Below are 24396 nucleotides of genomic sequence, written 5' to 3'. Positions count from 1 at the left end.
ACATGGTATTTTGTAACTGGCTAATAGAAGCTCCAAACTCAGCCTACCAAAGCACATTAAACTTCAAATTAGACCAAGAATATTAGGCCTCATGTATATGTTCTCCACAAAAGACTATTAACATTGAACTTGATGGGCTAATTAACAGCAGATCATTAATTATTTTAGTGTCTAAGGATCATAACAGCCTAAGAACATTCCGGCGAGATCCGACATTCTCATTTCATTGTCTGACCCATTTGAACCAGTTTTAAAGTGTGTGAGTGTGTGTGTGTGTTTGGGGGGGGGTGCTGAACTGACCTAACAGTGCACTCTCAGAGTTGTTCTGATTCATTACACAGATAAGGGTACTCTGAAGGTCAAAGCAATAGACTGTCAGTAGTCTATGACAGAAAAAATTTTAAAAAACCACTGCGCTGGTAAAAGGGAGAAAACGGAGTGATAGTTAGTATCCTAACAAGGTATCAAAGCAGACCAATCTGAGCTTCTTTTAACGCTGCGCAGGTGTGCTGTCTCGTTAAGAACAAATCCCCAAAGTGTAGTCTATATATGTATGTATGTATGTGTGTGTGTACATATACATACATACACACACACACACACACACACACACACACACACACACACACACACACACACACACACACACACACATTATTATATATACACACACACACACACACACACACACATATATATATATATATACACACACACACATATATATACACACACACACATACATACTGTACAATATATATAGTTTATATATATAAAACAGCATTGCTCCCCCCTACTCCCACCCAGAGTTTAGGGCCCGCAGCTCTAAGTCAACACAGAACGTTCTGGTTCTGCACACATGGGCTCTGAGTTCTCGGCCAGACTCACCTGATTGATCCCGCTGGGAGAAAGCTTATAAGACTGCAGCTTCTGCCTCAGCAGCTCTGGGTCGCTGTGTCGGAATGGACACCCTGTGAGAAGAAGTTAATGAGAGGACGAGGGTTCACACAGGGGATAAGAAGAGTGGGCAAACAAAGGCCCCTCCTCAGTTGAAAACCCGCCAGACAAACAAGACTTACAGTAAAAGAGAACAGACAGAAACACACACATACGCACAAGCACAGTAAAAGACAACTGCTTAAACGTACTGGGCCGCTATGTGTTCTGTGATCGAATGAGTTTGTGAGGATTTGTGATGACTAATTGTCAGCTTTCGAAAGACAACCTGTTTTTTTTCCCCCTCAGGCTCAAGGCTCTGACTCCCAGAAACTAATTGAGCATCAACATAAGACAACGGGTAATCATATGTGAACAAACACAGACTCGTTGAGCGTGACTCACCGTGATAGTCGCCTTGGCTCGGTGGATTTGACAAAATCACCTTCATGCAACTGTAGGGCGTGTAGTCAGTTCGTTTGCCTTCCTTCCCAAACATGTGGCGAATGCTATAGGCATATGCTTTGTCAAACTAGAGAGAGAGAGAGGGAGAGAGAGAAGAAGTGTATTTGGTAAACCCAAGAACAAGCGGTTGAGGGTGAAGTTATGGATGAAAACAGAGATGTTGTCGTACATCAAGTTGGTTGTGGCAGGGTGTTTCCCACCATGAAATATAGAGCTATTAGCAGGGACCTGCTGCAGAGGTGTCGCCGAACCCCAGACAGCTGTGACTGGAATATGGATAATGTAGCTGGGTTTTTTGGGGGGGGTTTTTTTTCCTTCCAGTCTCTTTCTCTTCGCCAGTAACTTTGTACAAATCAACAATGTGGGCCCATTTGGAAAAGCCATTTCCTTGCATGTTCCTAATGTACAAGAGACTTCTCTCTTGTTTTTCTCTTGTACAAGAGAAAAAAAATATGGCAGATGCTTAAGAAATCATCACAGTGTGTGTGTTTGTGTGTGTGTGTGTACATGTGTGCGTGTTCGACGAGGGTCAGTGCATTCAATCTCGGAGCAGAACTCAATACACCAATCATGCACACTCTGGTAATCATCCAAAAAGAAAGCACGGCATTGTGAGAATGAAGGTATCAAGGCAGAGAGTCAGAGACCATTCATTACCACAGCACTCAAAGGCCATTAACGACGTAGTAAAAACCAGTGAACTTGACAAGGTGACTATCAGCAGGAACGCAATTAAAGAGGCAATGAAATCTACTTACCAATTAATTATATGATGGGTCTACAGATTTAGGAAGTTATTTCATGTCTAAAGATGACAAACTACAGTGTCATAATTGCTTTCAGAGACATTTTAATATGTGTACATTTTTGTTCTCCAGTCATTTTAAAGGAGAAGATTAAGCAATTTTCATGATAAGGAAATAACAGGTATAGCAGTAGTAGATGGAGCTTGAAAGAAACTGTTCTTTTGTATAAACCGCATTCTAACACCAATTTTATTTTTCCAGTAAGTAAAGGCACCTGTTGCATCAGGTGCAAACTGAAAGGAAACTTATGCATGACCCATCAATCCTTAATTATCCACTTCATGTCAAACTACCCCTAGAGAGATCCAAAGATCCTTCCAGGTCTCCAACTAGAAGAAATGATGAAATAGGATAAAGCCAACCTGAGACTACAGTAGGCTAACTTTCCCCGCTACACTTCATTTCTCTCAGCCTGGCACTTGTTGTCAGTGCAAGAGCTCTGTCACGCTGTCATTTGCAGACAGCATCTTTCTCTCTCTCTCTCTCTCACACACACACAGACACAGACAAACACACCCCTCCGGCATGCTCGGCTTATTATTATTCAACTAATTACTGTATTAATGTCAACAGCCGCTCCCTAAACGTATGCAAAAGCACATCAGAGCTGTTTTATACCTATGCTGCTGAAAAAAGCTGGAAAAATGCGGTTGAGGGTAAATTGGCAAAGTAATTGGTCATGAATTCACAAGAGCCACTAAAAGCTGCTGGAGTGAATCTTGCCATGCCAGTATGATGCAGGCCTGTTGAGGATGGAAATGGAGAGTTTCGGAAGTATTAAACTTGACTGCTGTTGCGACTCTGAGTGCTGCAATTACCATAAACAGCTCTAAAAACTGTGGGCAGAGGACGGCAGTGCACGGGTCTTGTATGGATGATGCAAAATAATTTTGTGGAGCAAAATATATATGTATAAACAAATTGCCTGAAAATATAGCAGGTGAAGACTGTGAGTAATATGCAATGTCTCAAACCATAAAATTAATTACAGCTGAATGTTACCATATTACAATACATTAGTACAATAAAAGCAAAAAGGCATTACACTCAGGAAGTCTTGCACTTATTGGCTCCACCTCACTGTTCTAGAAAAAGTCAACAGACCCTTGGCAACTCAACATCTATGTAAACATCTCCTTGTTAGAGAATACAGACCAACTGAAATGTACCGACTTCAAAGTCTTGTAAAGTCTTCCTGCAGTGAAACGTCTAAATCTTAAAAAAAAAAAAAAAGCACAAATCTGGAAAATATAGTAAGAAACTCTCCCATGTGGGCAGTTGAACTCCATTTAACACCATAAAGTTCACTCACTCTACTGAACAGATTAGGAGAATATGGTTTTGGAGTGACTGAATAACAGGACATCTTGTAAAGAAGCTTTACCACAGTTCAGTGAATAGACTGTCTCCCCCATGGGGCTGCAGCTAAGAACCACAACAATGGAGTTAAACACACATGCACACACATACACTTGAGTGGATTAAAAGGACCGAAGTGTGTGGATGTCAGTGTTGCAATACAGGCGGGGTCTTGGCATGGTCTCTGGTAAACAGCCCATTGTGACAGTGGCATGAGCTTCAATTCATGTCAAACTGAATGGCATTTAAAAAAAAACAACAAAAAAAACACAGTTTTATTTTAACCAGTGGCTTTTGTGTGTACCTGTGAGGAGAGGAATTTAATGATAAAAGCTATTGCCTTCACTAATTCCCACAAGAATCTCCCTAAAACATGTGGACATAAAGCTGCTGAGGAAGTTAAAGCCAAGGATATCATCAATTATCAATGTCAATATGAAGTTAAGTCTAATCCCTATATTCCTAATCCCAGATAAAGGAGCCGAGTAGCAGCAGGAAGGGCATCTGGTGTGAAAATTTGGTCCTGCAAATCCTGTCGATGGCAAACAACACTGCAACGCCAGAGATGTCATTCAGGTGCCTCTATCAAGCGTGTGTCGGGGACAAGCTCACCCAGGTGAATCTGAGGAAAATAGCCATAATACCCAAAGTTGTGTGAACGATGCACATCATCTCCCTTAACACAGTTTTCAGAGAGAGTCGCAGTTCTGTTTTTCCTGCGGAAAGAAATTGTCGGGAGAGGGGAACATGGGTGAAAGACAGAGGGCTTGCTCTCTTTTCTCTTTTGTAAAATATGCCACAAGAATAGACAGAAAAAAGAGGAAGAGCTCAAAAGACTCAGCAAAGACGCTAACCAAAGAACAAGATGGAAGCAAAGATTAGACTCGCTGTGTGCGTTGAATTGAAAGTGCTCAGCTGTCAATCACAGATAAATGGAGTGTTTGAGCCCGTAATGTTTATGCAGCTCTTACACTTCAGAGACACTGGTCAATTACTTCATTACCCAAACTTGATCAAGAGCTATTAGAGAAAACAGCAAATTGCAAGGCAGAGGAGGGCTTCCCTGTAGGGGAAAGTTGGAACAGAGGCATAATGAAGTTGACAGACAATTTACGTAGATGGTTCTTTTGGCTGTTTCTAGTGTGTGTACTAGAGCGTATGTATACCCACATCCACACACATTATAAAAAACACACCAGTAAAAGCCAAAAGAAACACCAAAATAAATGGTCTCAATCAGGCATTGAATCTCCAAGAACCCCAGCAGTTTCATGGTGCCTTGTAATAGGACATGGAAGTGTTTAGAATTCTTCTCCTGAGACAAATTCCATCATGTGGTGTAAAGCGCTCAGGTACCACTCCACAACCTGATAAAAATCATCTAATGAGCATTTGTATGTACATCTAACCATTCTGTTAGGACTTGTGCCTTGGTGACGGAGGCATTGTCATTCTGGGATGGGGTGGGGGTTTGGGGGCACTCCAGCAAGGATGAGATGTCTCTCTACAGGCTATCAGTCAATGTTGTTCTGTATTTCTAAGCCTTTACCAAAAGAGCTGAGCAAAGCTAAATCATGCAATGGACGCCCTGTATCACGACAAAACTACCAGAGTCCATCCAGGCCTGCAGCTTTCATCAGCTGTGTGCTGTACATGCAATCCGTTGTTTGTTCAGAACAAGGAGAACGATGACTCATCTGATCACATGACGTTTTTTTTCCACGGCTCAACAGATCATTGCCTGTGCCCTTCGCACCACTTAACTCACAAACATGCATTTTTAGCTCTAATAATGGGTTGCAAGCAGACCATGGTATCATTCTGTGTTCCCAGCTGTGTGTGTGTGCGTGTGTGTGAATGTATATATATATCTATATCTATATATATATATCTATATATATATATATGTATATATAGATGGATAGATATAGATATAGATATGTATATAGATATGTATATAGATATAGACAGATATAGATTTTACACTGTTTAAAAGTACTGTGAACTGCAAATGTTTATCGTATGTTATATAAGTAATAGAGATACAGGTCAATTCTGGCTGATAGTACTGTCTGAATCCATAATATAGGCTGTGTAGCACTTGAGACTAGAATATGTAAAACACATTGCTATATAACACTTACATTTACTGCAGAATTTCACTCTGCACCACGAATGAAAGCTTTTTACTGGGAGAGCACAGAATATGAACCATTTTCTCGCAGCAGGATCCATTATAGCTAAGCTCTCCACACATTTCTACCGACCAACAACCTGCTTACAAATGTAATGAAAAAGAGCCCAGACGGAGACTACTCTGGGTATTAAATTTGAAAGTTGGGAAATTCTGCGAATGTGGCTCTTATAAATGTCCTAACCTGCCAACGCACTCTTTTATCCAGTGTATAATGGAGTCCTACCCAAATCCTCTACTGCAGCTCCTTCGTGGCTTTTTCTGTGTCAATTAGCATTGGTAAGTCATTGTGGCATATGTGGACTTGGCTGGGTAAACAGAGAGTTGGGCTGGGGCCGGGTGATGGAGGAGACCTTGTTTTCCATGTGCAGTACAGGAGGAATTTACGGTCTCCCGGGGCTCGGCGCTCTAATTAAACAGGCAGCTGGTGAGGAGGGGGAGAGTGGGGGGGGGGGGCACTGGAACCGCTGGGCCCATTAGAAACACCAAAGCTACTTTTGTCAGCCCTCATGCTTCTTGTACGCCACTTACCTTTTTGACATTGGGGAGGGGAACAAAGTTTTTACCATAAATTATATCCTGTACTTTCCCTTGAGAAAGCCAAACAAGTTACCAACAACAACCACACACAAACACAAAAACACTCCAAAAGGAGAGGGTCCAATGCAACACTACAGAGAGTAACAGTGAGGTTACATACAGTATCAAAAGCCTATTTCATTACCAGGACTGATGCCAATAACTGGATATCAAACAGGATCAAATCTGGCCAGAAAGAAGGTTATTATCTATCCCTTGTGTCAACACATTAAATATGCAATGTAATGGAAATATGCATTGCTCTGAACAACAGCATACCCAATAACGCTGTCAAAGAACAATAAAAAATAAATAAAGCACATCTAGTCAAGCTACAAATTTGTCGACAAAGTTGTGGAAGATAATGCCGCTGATACCGACATGCAGCTCTTGAAAGTCAAGACATCCCTGAAATTCAGTGCAGCTGCTTGACCATACAGAGCGTTCTGACTGCATGGTTGTGGGCTGGATGAGAATATTAAAAGGCCTCCGTTCCTTTCTGAATGGTAGGGAGAGTGATGCTTTTCCACTCGTTGCAGATTCAGTCCCTGAGGTCATCCTTCAAGTCTTTCCTGTTGCATGGATGGATAAGGTAACATGCTCCTTAAAGGTTACTTTCAGAATACTAAATCAAAGCATAATTACCTTTGTCTCTCCAAAGAACATTCTGAGTACAAATGTGGGTGTAAGATATTGAATTTCCATATATACAGAACATTTTACTAAATGTAGTGTAAATAGCAAAACACAAAACAGGCTTAGGTGGAATTTCCTGGGGATCAAACCGACTGCTTTAGTACAAAATGCTGCCAATGCTCTATGAATGGCCAGGGTATTTTTGTTTTTTTTTGTTTCACTGCATTTAATGTGAGCCACAACCTACTGATTAAACTGTAAGCCAATAATCAGAGGAACAAGGACTTTGAGACAAAATGACTTCCCCCTTTAAAATCCCTCCTTCCTTTGGAAATGAATAAAAGCAAGAAGTGTTTGAACTTGTTTTGATGCTCAACAAAATCACACACAAGATGAAAAACTTCAAATTTTTACGTTGCTAATTAGTGTAGGAATCGGTGCTTAATGGCATGCTATACGCCGCTATTAACTAATTAACTCAATGAAAATAATGACTAAACCTTTCATTTCACCTCAGAGATAAGCCCCAAAATAATGATAAACAATCATAATTACTGGTACAGTACTTAACTACACAAAAACCTGATAAATGCTTAACAATAAATGACTAGAATGAAAAAGGAAAAAGCACAAAGTGAATCCTTAATATCTCTTATTCATAATGGTCTAGGAGTTCTGTCAAAAGTAGTCCAAACAACATAGTTTCCATTAGATGTAGCAGTTCACAGCAACATAGCTAGTGACCCAAAATCAAAGGCAAAAAATGAAAAAAAGGGAGAAGGCCAGGCCAAAGACACCGATGCACATATCAAACCAGAAGACACTTACAAATGTAGTTCTGATGCAAGAGGTGAGGGAGACGCGTAGTTTCCAAAGAGCCTCTAGCCTGTTTCATTAACAGGTCTTTATGGACACCATGCTGTCGTCAGGCGCACTATGGGGCTGGCAACACTCTTGACCTCTGCCGGATGACTTTCTCATAGTGCAGAGGCTGTAATAAATCTGGCCGTACAGGTGTGAGGTGGGGGCTCTCATTCCTATATTATAGCCTCATTACTACTGCAGCACTGATAAAGAAAGCTTCGATCACACCTGCTGTACAAGCTGTGAACATCTGCTGGGGTATGACAGAGAGAAAGGCGGTGGAAGAGAGGGGTGCGGGGGATGGGGGTATTAACGTACAGGGGTCAGTCAAGCACACTGTGCCTTGGCTTGTCCTCATCTGTGTAGGTGAGTCAGAAATTAGAGAGCATTCATGCACGGTGAGTGTGGATCTTTCCCTCGTCAGATGAGACTCCGGGCTCACGGGCAAGTCCAGGCGAATCTAATGAGTTTCGCCTTGCCACCACATTCTCACATTCTGCATGTTCAATCTAAAAAGACTGTTAACACTGGTCATTTAGCTTGGTCGGGAAACACAAGGGCCAACAGCTCTTCACCCTCCCTTCTGTCTCAGGCGCACAATTAATCACAGGTGAACACAGCTCGGGCCATTGATATGCACTGTGTGCATTAAGAAGAGTGAGGCCTGAGATTGGTGTGATACTGCTGAGAGATTTCTGAGGCTGCCAGAAGGGCCATAAACCCAGCTATGATAAATTCACACCAAATGTACCACTTCTAATGTGAATAACATAACATATATAAACCCAACAGAAAGCCAAATCTAGGAAGGACATGCTTATTTAAAGTCAATCTGACTTTTCCTAGCCTTGTTTGAAATATTTTTGTCAGTGCAGGTGAACATTATATATAAAAACAGTATACTGCAGGACCTTGAATAACAATAAACCTCAAGTTACTGCTAAGTGGTAGAATTCCACTATGCATACTGATGCTAAAACAATGTCCCTGGGGCAGGAGATGGCAAATCAGCAGACAAATATTCTGTGCTCATTCAAAGCAGACCTCCCTGAAAGGAATACTACCCCCACCCCCTCCCCCTCCCCTTGCTTCCCTCCCAATCTGTGCAATTATGTCTGTGTGCGCACGGGTCCTTGGTCTGAAACCGTGGTGTTTGGGTTCTTTCTCGCCAGTGTTGGTAGAATGCTAATGGGGGCAAACACACGCTATGCCGTGTTCTGTCGTCCCTGACACGGCACATACATCACTCTCAAAGCCGCGAACCGCCCGCCTCCGACCGTGCCAACCTCTGGCGCAGAACGCGGGATCCGTTTGGAGTGTTCAAGCTGTCTGAGCCTCACCTGAGATGGCAGGAGAAGGTGAGTCAGTTGCCCTGGAGATGAGGCACTTCTCTGAGTGCTGGGGCATGATCGCAGAAGAATGCCATTTTGGATGAGAGCGTTTTTCCGGGATTATTTATTTATTTTACTTTATTTATTTATTTGAGGGATAGTTGCACACGGAGCGACGATAAGAGAGTAGTGGAATAAATGGACATCTTTAAATTGCTTTTGAGTGGTGTGTGAAAATGGCTTAGGAGTAGTCAGAGCAAAAACATCGCTTTGAACTTCAGCTTGTTCCATGCAAACCATAGTGCCATGGTAAATGTGTGATGTTTAAGCGGACTGCTGAAGTTTCTAGGCAAAGTTCTGACAGTTACAATGAGTCCATTAAAAAAAAAAAAAGACAGCTGGAGGATTTCATAAATGTACCATGCACTATGAAATAGGAAACAGACCAAGAGAATGTACCACAGTCCCTTTCATACGAGTGAAAGCACTGGAAAATAAATCAGAGCACATCCACAAATGGCTTGGTCTCCTAGTCAATAAACTGTATTTTTTCTGTCTAAAGGAATTTGTAAGTACAGGCAGGATGAAGTGAGGCAGTGACTCTCATAAGTAATGTGAGGACTCATTATAACCAGGATATGGGCAGATAATAAATGTGTATGTAACCATTTAAGTTACTTTCACTTCAGTACTGGGGCTCAGACGTACCCCTGCCGATTAAGGGTGTCCTTTTTGGTGCCGAACACTTTTTCATTGTAACCCTAACCTTAACGGGTACTTCTGCATATCCTGTGGAGCTAGGAGCTCAGGGATCTTTTAAGTGTGGGAAAGATTCTGTTCTGAGTGTTTTCACAATTTAATAGTTCTGAAAGGTACACCCTTTGTAATTGCATATTCAGTGCACAAGGGCAATCATCTCTGCGGGATGCTGTATTTCTTTCTTCTCAGGTAGTGATCTAATTTCTATATGCTATTAAGACACCGAAGAAAGTGTTCAAGAACAGTCCAAGAGATCATCACACTGCAAAATAAACTAATAGGAAAAAAAAAGTGTTGCAAATAAATAAAGGAGATGTTACTGATTCTAATACAGTTTTAGTCATAATCAGGTTATATGAAGCCTTCGCTGTTTGTTAATCTCAAACTATTACTCTCATGGTATTTCATGAAGCAGAGTTATCAATTAAGTCACTTTTTTTTCATTTACAAAACACCTCAGGTTTTCCTTGCCATTGTAGCTGCATAAGGGACCATAAACAAACCGCAGGATGTATTTTCATATGCCTGTCTCTCACTTGTGCTGGGTTTCCGAGAAGATCATAGTGATAAAGGCTGCCTTAGCTTAATCATCCACAAACCGAGAATATTTGCTGTTTAAGCACATCAGTTTAAATAATGACCCCAAAAGCATCTGAGGGTGCCTTATTTAGAGCAAAACTTGGATTGAGGGCAAAAGAAAAAAAAAAACCCTCACTTTTGCTGTCTTCATCCTCATTCATTGCTTTTTCAAAGCAAAGTGACATCTTATTTCCACGAAAATGGAAATGTATCATCTTGTTGAATACACCCTTAATTCATCTCCCATTTTCCTTTACAATGTTGTCACAGAAAATTGCACACCATTTCATATACAGGGCAATGGAATTGCACTGTGCGCAGAAATAGACGGATCCATTGTGTGGTTTGTTCGATTTAGATTACCTCAGGTGCAGATATTCACCTCCAATCTCAGTCAGAAGTAGGGACCCCACCACACCACTGTTAGCACTGCATTGTTCAGAGCACATGCTGCAGTCAGTAAGCCATAATCCATGAATAATGCATTTAACAGAATACTATACTCATTTGCAAGATAAAACAGAACAGAAAAAAAACATTCCTTGGCTATTTGTTTTCTTTCCTGTAGCCATATAACCAAATCATGTTTCCTTGATCCATAAATTATTCAAGCTCAACTGAATATTAAAGCACAAAAACAAATGAACAAAAGAATTCCATAAATGAAATTACGCAACTCATTTGGCATAACAAATGTTTCACTACACCACTGATTCACAATGCTTCACACGTTGCCTGACAATCCAATCAAAGAGAGAACTTTGCATTTCTCTGTCGCTGCTGCACTTTTTACCGGACTCTATTTCACTACTTCTGGCTCAAACTCATGCAATTTATACAAAGCATTTTCTCCCAGATTTCTCTGACTGTTCAAAATTATATTTACTGGGCTGCAAAGCTCATTAAACCACCTTATTTATAACTAGAAAGAAAGAAAGAAAGAAAGAAAGAAGGAAAGAAAGAAAGAAGGAAAGAAAGAAAGAAAGAAAGAAAGAAAGAAAGAAAGAAGGAAAGAAGGAAAGAAAAGCTGTAAGGAGTAATGGGGGGACTTCAGCAGGCTCAGATTTCAGAGGGACAGAAAACATGGGGGCACAAGTGTCATTTGACAGCTGGAGTAGACAGGAATAAAACTTGAACGAAGACTTTTCTGATGACTTGACTACGCACTTAACTCTCATAAGACATGCAATTGTATTCAGATGTTTCCCCAACAGGAGAACCATCCACAGGCAAAGCTGTGAATCTCATTAGCATCTACCTGATTGAAGATCAGCTGGGAATAAACATTCACTAGGACAGTGTGGAGAGAGGAGAAACCGGGGTCTAAGCTGTGCAGTGTAATTTTCTCTTTAAATGTTCTATGGCCACAAATCTAAGATTGAATCAAATGCAAACCACGCAAATCCTGGAAAATTCTGTAATTAAGGACAAGAGGAAAGGCACCCCAAATTATCTCACAACATCACAGTGAATAACAGAGCAGAACAACACAGGGTTGCAATTTATCTTCTCTAATTCATATGGCCGCCTTTCGCTACTCAAAAATTACTGAAGGATAAAGAGAGAAAATTACTGTAAGCACGGAGAATGAGAGACAACGCCCCAAAAACTTTGCGAGGGGAGAAAAAAAAAAAGAGAAAATAAATGGTGTGCAGCAGTGTGAATTCAAAGCATTCCATCAGAAATACCTAAGTGTGCGATTTTAGCAGGAGAAATTCCGCCGCAATGTTAAGAGAGACTGCAAAGTTACCTTGTCGGCATCCACTTTGCCTTTGATGAACTCTGACCTCCAGAACTGCAGGGCCTGCTCCAGGGTGAGCCCTATGCCCTTGAGGAAAAGGCCATACTGCATGCGGCCGCCGTGACGCAGGTGATGGTTCTCCCTCAGGGCTTTATGGAGCTGTCTCATACACAAAGGGAAGGATTTGCCTGAAAGCTGGGAAAGAAAAAAGACAACAGAGGGTTGAGTAGCTTCACCATCAATTCTCACCAATCTTAAGTTCTCCGGGCAGTGGCCGTAAGAGTGATTTTTTAATAGAGTATTTCAGATACACAGATATTTGAAAATATGCCAAGTACTACAAACAGTACAATACACTACCAGTAAATAAATAAAGATAAATAATAATTACAATTTAAGTGGACTGAGTTCTTCTCTCATTTTGTTTCCTCTAAAAACCAGCAGTATTCAACAACACCATAATCAACACAAAAATAAACAATTTGATTGCTCAAGAGGTCCTTTCTCTTCGTATGTTTTCTTCTATGTAGATGCTATTTCTTGGAATAGAGAGTGCACACACTCTTGTCTTAAGTGAACCTGCTTTCACGTATACTAACAACTCAACACAGGGAGGCAGATCAAGGACGGGATTTCAGAACTGAAATTAATTCCAAGAACCGTGGCGTTGGCCAGTTCGCTGTTGTTTGTGAGTCATTTTGCAGTCCTGTGTGAAGAACCAGAGAGAAGGATGGATGAAGGGAATCAGGCGATATCCGTGACTGGATATGTAGGCTGCTGAATCACTGTGTGGGAAAGCGGGTTGTACCGGGGCACAATGAATGGGCGGGATTATGATCTTCTTAACAATGGAGGCAACGTGTCATGGTAACCCTGATGTCCAAACAGACAGGGCACATGAGGTGAACGACCAGAACGAAGCGTGACTTAGAGAGGAAAACTTGGATCAAAGACAGAGACTAAACCAGTGTGCTTTTTTTTTAATAGGAGAGGCTCAGTGTGGGTGTATGGATGAGAAGGAGGTTCTGCTTTGTCAAGGGTAGGAGCAAACAAGGCTTTACTGAATTCAAAAGCTCGCTTCAGCTTGTTTTTCGTTTCAGAGCAAAAGCTGCTAATTACCAGTGAACACCCAGCAACCATTTTCATCTGTCTAAACAAAAGCACAAACTGAAGGACAAAATTTGCATTTGATGACAGGCCACTTAATTGGAAAAACAGACGCCTCTGAAATGGAGGGGCAATAAAAAAAAAAAAAAAAGGATGACACAAAACGTAGAACACTTTTCAGAGCCAGCTCAGCTCCTCTGAAACATAAATTATTTCTACAAATCCATTTTGAATGTCCAAACAGGATACAATCAGCGTCTTCGAAATGTAGCTGAAACAGAGGAGTCCAATATGAACTGTGTCCAAAATATGAATGAATTTTTCCCAAGGCTATACTTGCATAAATGAACTAGGACGAGGTTTTAACTCTTACTTACAGCCTGCACTAACAGACAGCATGAGGAAACAATGCTCTGGACGTTATTTGCTCTGGGACGGACAGACAACACAGCTGAACTGTTGTCTATCTGAAAGGCCCATTCTCCTCTGGTTCCATGAAACCAGTGGCTGCATTTTACATGGTATATCCCCGTTACACCACAGTCTCCTCAGTCGAGATGAGTGAGTCCGGCACATGCTTCCTCCTGCGGGCTATGAAGCCAATCACCCATTTTCTTCACCCTCTGAATTCACACGAGACGCGGCCCGCTTGATTACATCCGGTGCATATGTAGGCTCCTGATCGTCAGCACCTAGCATTGGAGAAGCAAGGGGGAGAGAGAGCCCCTGGCAAACTGCGTACCTTGGGACGAAGCTAACGATTGACAAGCATGACATGGCTGGGATTTGAACCCTAAATGAATAGACATAGAGGTTCTGTTTTGCTATGAAAAAAAAAAAATAGCGTGTGAACATGAGAGATGTGGTCAAATAGAAAATGAACGAGGTCAAAGGAAAGAACTAAGAGATCATAATAGTCGTGAAGCCAAACTGGTCTTAAAAGTCTGTGAGCATTAAGGGAAAAAAATTATACACACCGAATCAATCTGCTCCAGAGATATCTTTCCAATGTTCTTCTGAATGCTGTAGTCTTGACCCACGTAGGCGTGACTGAGAAAAAAGAGAAGAAGAAAAAAGTAAACAAACAAAATTGGTAAAAATATGGAGCAGGTATATTTCAACTTCCAAAAGACTTTGAGGTTGGGGTGGCGGCTTGTATGTGTCTTTAAAAGCACCGTAACTAAACAACGTTGTCTGTTCCAGACTACCCAATATGCTCTATAGAGAGCAGGTTAACAACAGTGCTGAAAGCACATTAAGTAGCTGGATAGGCCAAAAAGAAAAGGGGAAAAAAAAAAAAACTCACACTGCACCAGATTCTACAGCAAATGACTTAGGCGCGCGCAGGAGTCAGGAAAGTCAGGGAAAGACAAGGAGAAAGGAATGAATCATTCACTCAAAACCCCACAGTTTAATCAGTGTTTGACTTTCTTCAGCACTGAAACCAAGAGTGGTTTCACTTGGTATAGAAGTATCAGCGTAACAAAATGTCATGTCACCTTTCCCTTCAAAACGCCATGTTTACAAGACATCAGCCATCCTTCAAAGTCTACAGATGATAGGTGTCTTGGAGGAAAAACACTCAAACACACAAAAAAAGAAAAACATACAAAACACAAACAAAAACAAACAAAAAAAAAGACCTAGATGGAACTGTGTCAGCACTGCGGTTGTTACTCCTGTTTCAGATTACCCAGGTCAAAATAAATTGTTTCCACAAAGAAACTATCAGCTGAAATTTAAACATGAATCATTAGAGAATCCATTATCTCTTCTCTAATACCAGTTAAAAAATATTTTCATCTCAAGCACGAGCCAAAGAAGTGTCATGCACACTGTAATTAAACAAACAACTAAATATAGCTATCAGAGCTTACAATGGTACCCCTTGTTAAACGGCACTCTATCTTGAATAAGAAGAAAAAAGAAACTCTGTAACAGTCAGCCTTAGATGACAAAGGGAGCTTTACATATATTAATACACTGCGGAAAAAAAATTTGCTTTTGGCATTTGTATGCTAATTACTCCCAGTATCACAGCTCCACACACTAGTCAGTGAGTGGAAAACTAGTTTTTTTGTTTGCTTTTGTTTAACAAGCACACACAAACATCTGTCACATTATAATGGAAAGGTGCATCATTATGTCTTTCATCTTCATCATCATATTCTTCAGACCACTCTTTAATATCTTCAGATATTCCACTTTTCCAATATCTGGCCTTTTCCAGAGCCATGTACTCCCCTTCTTTCCTACTGAAACTAATGTTACTGTGTTTAAACTCAACTATCAAAGTCAGTCGAATGGAACAAAAACCGATCTGTAGGGATTATCTGTCTAAGGTAACAAAACAGCAGCTCAAAGATTTAACAATGGCAAACTTTCCTATAAAAACAAAAAAAATCTTGAAACTGCAGCAACTTATTAGTGATGGTAAATAGCTAATTGAAGTTATTGTAAATTAAATACCCCATTCTGTTTACAGAGATGTTGCATTAAATGCCTAGATTTATTTGGTATCTTTAGTAACCCTGGATCCAAGCAGCATATCTGAAGTTAGGACCAACTGATCTGTGAAATTACAGTCCAGGAGTCGGTTTGAGAGAATTCACTCGGACTGTGTTAAAACTAAGTGCTTTTCTGCCAGCCTGGGCTCTGAGAGGAAAAAAAAAGCTGGTTTGAAAGGAGACATTCACTCATTACCAAAGTACACACAAATGATCCACACCGTCTTATCAGACCAGCCCAGCAACTGTATACGATAAAAGCTTGAACACCAGAGCTGCTACCTCTGCTCCTCCAAAGACACAGCCAATTAAAAAGCCCTCATTCAGAGCCTATCAAAAGGCAAATGGAATGGCTGTCGGCTATGCCGCCTTTTGGGAATGCCTCCGTTGTTCCCTTTGTCTCTAGGCAAAGAGGAGATTCATCCAAGGGTGCCATGGAGCCGGACAAGCTATTGAAAGCAAAGGAGGGAGAGACTCTTTGCTTTAATCTGAGTCGACCTCCCTGGTGAGTCGTTTTTCCAAAAAGCAAGGCCAGGTTTACACCTGTAGGGCCTGAGCTGGATCACCTCGACATTGGAACGAGATTACCCCTAAGGCTGTCTGAGAATGGAACTGAATAACAGCGCGTGAAAGAGACAAAGGGAGAGAGAAAGAGCGAGAGAGAATGAGACCAAAAAATGTCTGGAAGTCATCAGAAAGCTTGTGGTCTTTAAGGACACTTTCAAAGCAATGGATGCTGATTGGTGTATATTGTGGGGGGGGGGGGGGGTAACAATACTTGTCATCCAGTTCGTCTAGAACATTCTGTGACAAACACCATTCAAGCATGTGTCACACTAAGAGAATGTGACAATCGATTAACTGATATGTCACTACACTGTGAGCCTGGCCCTTTTGAAGGCATCTATAACAAACACATTGTCATAATAAATAATAGAACAGTCAGAAAGAACAAGTGATAATGTTTCTAATGATGCCAATTACCTGAGGTGGTTTAGAAGAGGCTGGAGTCGTTCATCAGTCTGCACAGCCGGTAAAGATCGTGCCGTCAACTGGAGGACCAAAAAAAAAAAAAAAAAACAAACCAGAAAACGAGAATTAGAGAATTAAACTCTTTGAGAAGGCCTGAGGTTATAATATCAGTAAAAGAGTGTTATAAATGCTATTCCACAGCAACATAACATGATGAATATGAAATATGCATTTCATTCAGCAAACAATCTTTAAACCATTTTGGACTGTACTGTGGAATCTTGGCTTTCCCTCAAAAACCTTGGGTTTGAGTTTTGAAGACTTGGGTACGCCATAAAATCACTGCATTCATTAAATCAAACCAAATGCATACCTGACATGCCTTTCTAAATGATCATTTCTACACAATTTGAAAAAACCCATATACCTAATTTAAAAAGCACAAAATGTGTTCACATAACAGTCAAGACCATTAACCATATTCTCTCCTTCAAATGGGAATGAAGATTGACAGCAGGAGCTCATGTTAGCATAGCTACGCCTTTAGGGTGAACAAAATGATATCTATACATGTTTCCACCCTAAGGCCATTAATCAGCTCTGTAGCTGAAATAGCAGCATCTGTTAACTGAAGCAAAGCGGAGAAAAGGTATTGAAGAGACGGGGAGTTGACCAAGCTATCGAAGCAGCGACAGCAAAGTAGGCAGCAAGCTCTCCAGTCCACTGAACAGTTGTTCCTGACCTTTAAAAAACTACAGCTGCATCTCACCATTAAAAAAAACCCAAACAAACAAACTCAAAAGTCTAAGCAAACAATGCAAAGTCTGTATGCTTTCAAAGGTGGTCAGATTCACAGAAAGCAGGTGCATTAGTAAGGCACCTGATGCAATCTTTGTAACAACTGCAAACACTGACAGCTGTTTACTCAAGCAAGCAGTTTACAAAGAATAATGTGGACCGTAAGAATCACTTCTCTAAACAAGTTCACCTGAATTCTTAGATAAATCAAAGAACCACAGCAGCAAAAACGGGTCTGATATCTTTTACTTTATGTTACAGTATAACATTTCATAACAGCAAATTCATATGCTTGCATCTCTAACAAGCCGCTTACATTTACTTGAACAAAGAACACAGTGTAACACGCACCTAATGAATTTTGCATTTTGAAATCTCTGGACAAACATTGAGCAATCAGCAATCTTGATGACAATGGCATAAATTTATGAGGGATAGCCACCCAAAGACACATTTGAATTTAACCGTGTATTGCCCCCCTCCATTTTTACAGGGAGAAGTGTAACATTTGGTAAGTAGGACAGAGAATCCATCTGAACACAGGGAGTCATTTATGATCTTGAATTTTTTTTTTTTTTCATACCAAGAAGAATCCTCACTCAAGACAAAAAGCTCCAGGAGGAAATTCAGACAGAAGGGGGAGCGGCTTTCAATTTCACGCTCATTTAATGAAACACTTTCTCTGATGTCCCCTCGTCGTCCTCGACGGCAGTGCAAAGCCATCAGAAACACCACACAACGGTCACACGGTCCACTCACTAGCGAGGGGGAGGGAGAGAGTCATTACTCCATTCTAGAGATGTTGGCGATCCACATAATTGCTGGGAAATAGAAGTCAGATTCAGGGAACTGTCAGAGATGGTCGATGCGTTGACGGTCAGTCCGCTGCACGACAACGCCAGCAGAAGATGGGAGGACAATCAGGATGGTCAACTATCGCCTGGGATCCTATGCTCTATACAGTGGCCTTGTTCTCCATATATGCATACAACTGCACATGTTTTCATGAGGTAGAAGTAGCGATCAGACAAAACTCTATCATGATAGAAAATGCATTTCATTACAGCACACAATAAAAATTATAACACATGGGAGGACTGCTGGAGTCAATTTGGCTTTCTATGAGTTTGGTCAACCAAAATCAAACTAATGACAAAATCTAACATCATCTCATTTTAAAAGGTTGAACAACAACCAGCACAAGATGATACAAAAATATCAAAATGTCAGTTACTAGCAGCTACATGGTCTAATTACCAAGGCCTTCCGAAATAAAACCTGCAATTTTTATCATTAATTTTTAGCCTGACATAGACTTTCAAAGACCACCTTTGCAAAATTCGAATGGTTTCACAATTCTTTCAAGTCCTCTATTTTGCTTCACCAAAAAAGTTCTCTCTTTGTGCCCAGCCAAAGAGTTTACATGGCCATTAGTTCAGCGTCAGTCCAATTAAAATACCCTGTGTGTGATATGCTAATGGAGAGAGAATTTTTCAGGGCACAGACTCAGTCATAAAGGCACAAGTCTGCTGATCTGGGTACAATTAACTATTGTTCCCAGTCACATTACAAACAGCTTTTCATTGCCACTGTATCTGTGTGTCTTCCTTAAAGAGATGTGACTCGCCTGTAATTCGTTAGCAGGTTGAAAATTTCATTTTCAGCGTACAGTGCAGTATGCTATGTGTGTTACAATTAATTAAAAGCTTTACAGAGCAGATGAGGAATAATATGTTGACTAAATTTTGATTCACCCGTGTCACCCAAAGTGATTGTTAACACACACACACACACACACACACACACACACACACACACACACACACGCACAGAAAACCCAGAAAAATTACAGGCAACTAAATTCATGCTTTTTCATCAGTCACCAAATGCCTAAACAAGCAGACACCCAGCCACATTCAGATGCCAGAGCACACACTGAACAAACAATGGTTGTATTCTCCCCTTTGTCTGTAAAAAACATTCACAATTGACCTGAAGGGCATTACTCCATGATAAAGGCTTAGTGTATAAGAAATGCAGTCTGGTTCAGTGCTAAAGGTCTATTCTATTATAAATGCAGTCTGTTTCATTGGAATATTGACCAATAGATTCTCACTAGCTACCTTTTCAGCATAATGTGGTTCTGTGTTTCATAGTGCTATTTGAGAGAAGAAAGAAAACACAAAAGCCTCCATTTTAAAACAGAAACTGATCGATACTTTTGAGGTGGAAGGAACAGGACTGTCAAAGGTTTACCACATCAGTGATTATTTAAGATCTGCAAAAGCGGCAAATATAATTACTCCAAGAAATTTGAAGAAACATTAAAATACTTGGAAAGCACAAAATTCTGACAAGCGGTGAGCCCAACTTGTCAACTGCTGCACAATATAGATTTAATTTCAGGTCTATAACAAACCAGTGTTTAAAGTGTGTAAAGGAAATCAAATCACACAGATTTTTTTTAACAATATTGCATGATGATGTATTTTTCACTGTGATATTCAAATTGTTTTGCTATGTTCAGGGGAACGGTGATTTACGCGAAACTCCTGCTGCATCATGAAAAGACAGCTCCACCATAAGGACGAAGTGTGCAATGCACAAGTATCCATAAATAAGCTCTGTCAGCTTGTCCATTAGAAAATGATGAAATGAGGCTATGCACATTCATCTTTTTTAAAAGCAATGCTAAAAAATAGATACATAAAGCCTCTGAGGATAAAAATACATGTTAAACATTAGCATGTTAGTGCCCCTGTAAAGATAAGGTTAGAGAGCTGTTGTATTAAGGTAAAACTCTGTGTTGATTAGTACAAGGAATCAAAATGACCATGCGCTGAATGGTACGCAAGGGACAGCCTTGTTAAACCCTGTCTAAACATAAATATTGCCCTTTCAGCCACTTGTGCAACTTGGCATTTGAGAGCAGGTGAGTAAACCCAGACCTGAAAACTTAATGAGAACACAAAGCCAGATGGTGAATTAACTGATGTAACATTAAAAAGATAATACAGAGTGAGGACTCAAGCCCCTGGGCATGCTTCCAATGGGAGCCCATGTAAAACAGTAAGAAAAGGATCTGGGTAACTGTTATCTCTCTCTGTGTGTGTGTGTGTGTGTGTGTGTGTGTGTGTGTGTTTGTGTGTGTGTGTGTGTGTGTGTGCGCCTCATTTGGAAGTTTACACCACTCCAAGGTGAAGCGAGGTTCTCTGGATGTCCCTTGTTAGCTTGAGTAACATCTACTTATCAGCCTGTGCCACCTGGACACTGGCTTCACTCTTAGTAGAAGCTAACTTTTTGTGAGTCTCAGAAATAAGGTAGTGGTCAGGGTGAGGATGTCTTAAAAGAGGACTCCCAGGGTCAGTGAGGCAGTGCCTCTGCTAGACTTCCATAATAGAATAACTGTATAGTCACTGAAAGCACACCCACTCAAAAATGCTCATTCTCATGTAATCGGTAAGCAAGCACCTCTTAGTAAGAAAACATATAGGAAATTGCTGGCTGTGGCAAAAAGACATCCATAGCAGAAAATAAATTGTTGGTTGAATATGTGCAGAAAAGATGATGTGTTTAATGGGGTTCAATGGGATGATTTTTGAACAGGGTCTTTTGAAAGGAGACTCTCTCAGGGAAAGGTCAAATTCGGGTGATGTAAACCAGAGCTCTAAGTATCTTAGATCAAAGAATAGAGTGGGCTGTAACAATGGTCCAGTGGCTCCAACTAGATTAATTTAGGAATAAAACTTCATGCCTTACAGAGATAACTAGAGGAGAAAGACAGGGTGCAAGAAAAAGTAAACTTGTGATGTCAGCAATTTGAGCTAGCAAATAAATACCGACTAAAAGTACTAACAAAACTGACAAAAATACCAAAAAAAACAATACTATCAACAATACTAAAAAAAGATACTAACTTAAAATTCCTAAGCAGAAGTATTAAATCTAAAATATAACATCTTTCACCCTCAGATCTTCTTATAACCTGGTACACTATGTGTTCTGTGCTTTATAGATAAAGATTTAACAGTTTACTGAATTAGGCCCTTTCTACATTTACCTAAGATAGCATGGAACTGCTAGGCAGATCAAATCCGCTGTAGGCTTTCTAAATCCCCACATGTATTGAGCATTGAATTAGAATGGTCCTGAAATAAGCCAAAAACTCATCTTCCTCTTGTTGACAGAGACATCAGCATCTTGATAAGCAATCTGTAATACCAAAATTGAGTTGACAAGATTAACGACCCGGAACCGCTGAAAGGTATCTGTCCAACAAAGATACGGGAACCGCTTCATAGGGGTTGACATGAGGCAGAATGAGATCTAGCGACCGCTGCAGAGAATGAGCGCGTTACATAGAACAAAAGGTTAAAAACAGTGCATAAAATGAAGTTACTGGGTTTATTTCCTGTGTACATTGAAACCTACATATTTTTTCGTTTAAGTTTTTAAATTATAACTGTAGAGCAGGTTCCTTTATGTTACTCTGGTTATACAATACAATACAGTGTGTATGCTGTCTACATATAGCATCAGAACACAGAAAAACTGTCTTTTTTAAATGATCTTAGAGATCTTAAACTAGAGAGGGTAATAAAAAAACTATTAAACAGACATCTGAGTATCTCTGTACAATGAAAATTATTGAAATTGTTAGAAATAGGAGATCAAGCAGCACAACTCCACTAAAGGAACTTGGCAAGTGGTGGCTTTTACTGATCCCAACCTGCAAGCCCCATGTCATCTGTAGTACCTGATTCCCAGTCAGACACTCATTTAAGATCAGTGCCAATGAAGTTTAGTTTGGTCATGAGCATCAACAATACTTAATAACTATATTTTTTCAGTTTGTTTTATCTTTTGTCCCTAACCATTAACTTTAACATTTTAAGTGCGTCTGGCAGAAAGAAAACCTCCTTAATTGCTTTCTTCTAACACGGCCGAAAAATATATGCATTTTTAATTTTACATCATCAGATATAGTCATATTTATCAAAATCAATGCTGTCACTTTAAATGTAATGGTATATTATTTACCATAAACATCTTTTAAAACATTTCATCTTCATAAAATCAGACAGTATTTTTCAGCCAAAAACACAGTAACACAAATCACTGCACCAGTAAATTATAGAGGTAGATCTTGTCAATGAGTCAAAAAATGCTGACATGTAACTTTTCCCTCATTCCTGGGGATACAGCTCACAGCTAACAATTTCACAGCATAGCCTACTGTGACAGGTGTAGTGAACGTCAGTTGCTAAGAGACATTCCATTCTGCCCACTGTATCTAGACAGACCCAAATTAGCAAGAGGAAAACAACTAGCACCACACAAAGAGAACTAGATGTTACAATGAACCTTTTTTTCTTTCGCACATTTAACATATGCTAATAACCAAAATGAAACCCTAATTAAAACCGCCTCCAATAAAAAACCCATGAAAAGGGAAACGAACAATGATCATTTAGCACCAAAGACCGTTATTACACCGTTAATCACTGTTAATCACTAGCACATACTTTTATTTCCTGTCCAGAAATCCTACTGTCTGAGTCCAAAAAACTTTTCTCTTTGACCTTGGTGATCTGTCAAACTCTTGCAGGCTAAGCATAATGATCTTTCTTTTCAGAGGACTCAGTTTGTTGACACCCAGAGCTCAGAGCGTCTCAGGAGCTGATTGATAGAAAACACCAACTGTCGTGTTAGCATTATCGCAAAATGTCATTTGATGCAAATTTGCCATAGCTCTGGGACACTGGAAAAAGTGCCGAGTTGGCACTAAAGCTTGACAGTCCATGGAACGGACAGACTCTCCTGAATTGATGCGTGATGTAGGAGCATTTAGAATGCTTTGGTCTGCAGAGACCAATCTCTGACTCTCATTACACGATCAAAAGTTACTTTGAACTGCACTGCAGCACTGTCATAAGTTTACTACGTCCATAGAAATGTATGGATTGACAAAAACTTTGCAAGAAATATTAATTACAGGAATAAATCACTTCATTATTTCCAAAAATCATTATCAATTTCGTTAGCTTGTTAAAACTGTCATAGAACTTGAACTGCTGTTATCCCCTCACTACCCAGGGAAACCACACAAGCCACATAAGATCACTTGCTTTTTACTTGGGAGAACGACACTACCTGCTGAGTGCTCTTTTCTTTTAAGTCACAACAAAGGACCTTCCTTTGGGGGAAGGAAGAATTACTGAAGTAAATCTAAAAGTTAGCTTCAAACTTAAAATTTGATAGCCTTTTCCAATCATGTTTCAGACTTTTTCTAATCTACCTTTTTTTTCCCCCTCTCTCTTTTTTTTAATGTGCACATTGCACAGACAGTCTTGAGGTCATTGACATTCATTGCAGTCTGTCCTTTTCCACAAAACACAACAAAAATTAATCCTTTCAAAGGAGGTATGTTTATGTATTTAAAATATAGAAAGGAGTCCTGTATACCTATCTGCCCATTTCAAATGTACTGTTCTAGGAGAGCTAACTGTTCAAGACATCCAAACAGCCTGACATCCAAGAAGTCATTGACACATTACCAGTCTGGGGAATAATTCAGTGCTATAACAGCTATATGAGACTGCTGGTATGACTCAGCACTATTAGTGACACTTGTCACAATATCAAACTAAAAGACATTAAGTATAGAAACACCAGTACCTTTACACACCCAAATCATCTCACTGAAATACTCATTTGAACATCTCTCTGTGCTACATGCTACTGTTGGGGGAGAGGGTGGGGG

At 40.2% G+C, this 24396-nt stretch overlaps 1 protein-coding gene across 1 annotated transcript in view; it reads right to left on the bottom strand.

The window, feature by feature from the left end:
• prim2 (DNA primase subunit 2) overlaps window positions 1-24396 on the bottom strand; it is a 44787-nt gene that overhangs the window by 5279 nt on the left and 15112 nt on the right. Inside the window, exons 7-11 of the mRNA XM_030772252.1 lie at window positions 16848-16915; window positions 14334-14406; window positions 12259-12444; window positions 1342-1468; window positions 889-971 (exon numbers count right to left, since the gene is read on the bottom strand). Of these exons, the coding sequence (XP_030628112.1) occupies window positions 889-971; window positions 1342-1468; window positions 12259-12444; window positions 14334-14406; window positions 16848-16915 (537 nt within the window). The remainder of the gene's footprint in view (window positions 1-888; window positions 972-1341; window positions 1469-12258; window positions 12445-14333; window positions 14407-16847; window positions 16916-24396) is intronic.

The sequence above is a fragment of the Chanos chanos genome, chromosome 4 (assembly GCF_902362185.1).
Source record: "Chanos chanos chromosome 4, fChaCha1.1, whole genome shotgun sequence".
NCBI classification, from domain to species: domain Eukaryota; kingdom Metazoa; phylum Chordata; class Actinopteri; order Gonorynchiformes; family Chanidae; genus Chanos; species Chanos chanos.
This window is presented reverse-complemented; position numbering and strand designations above follow the sequence as displayed.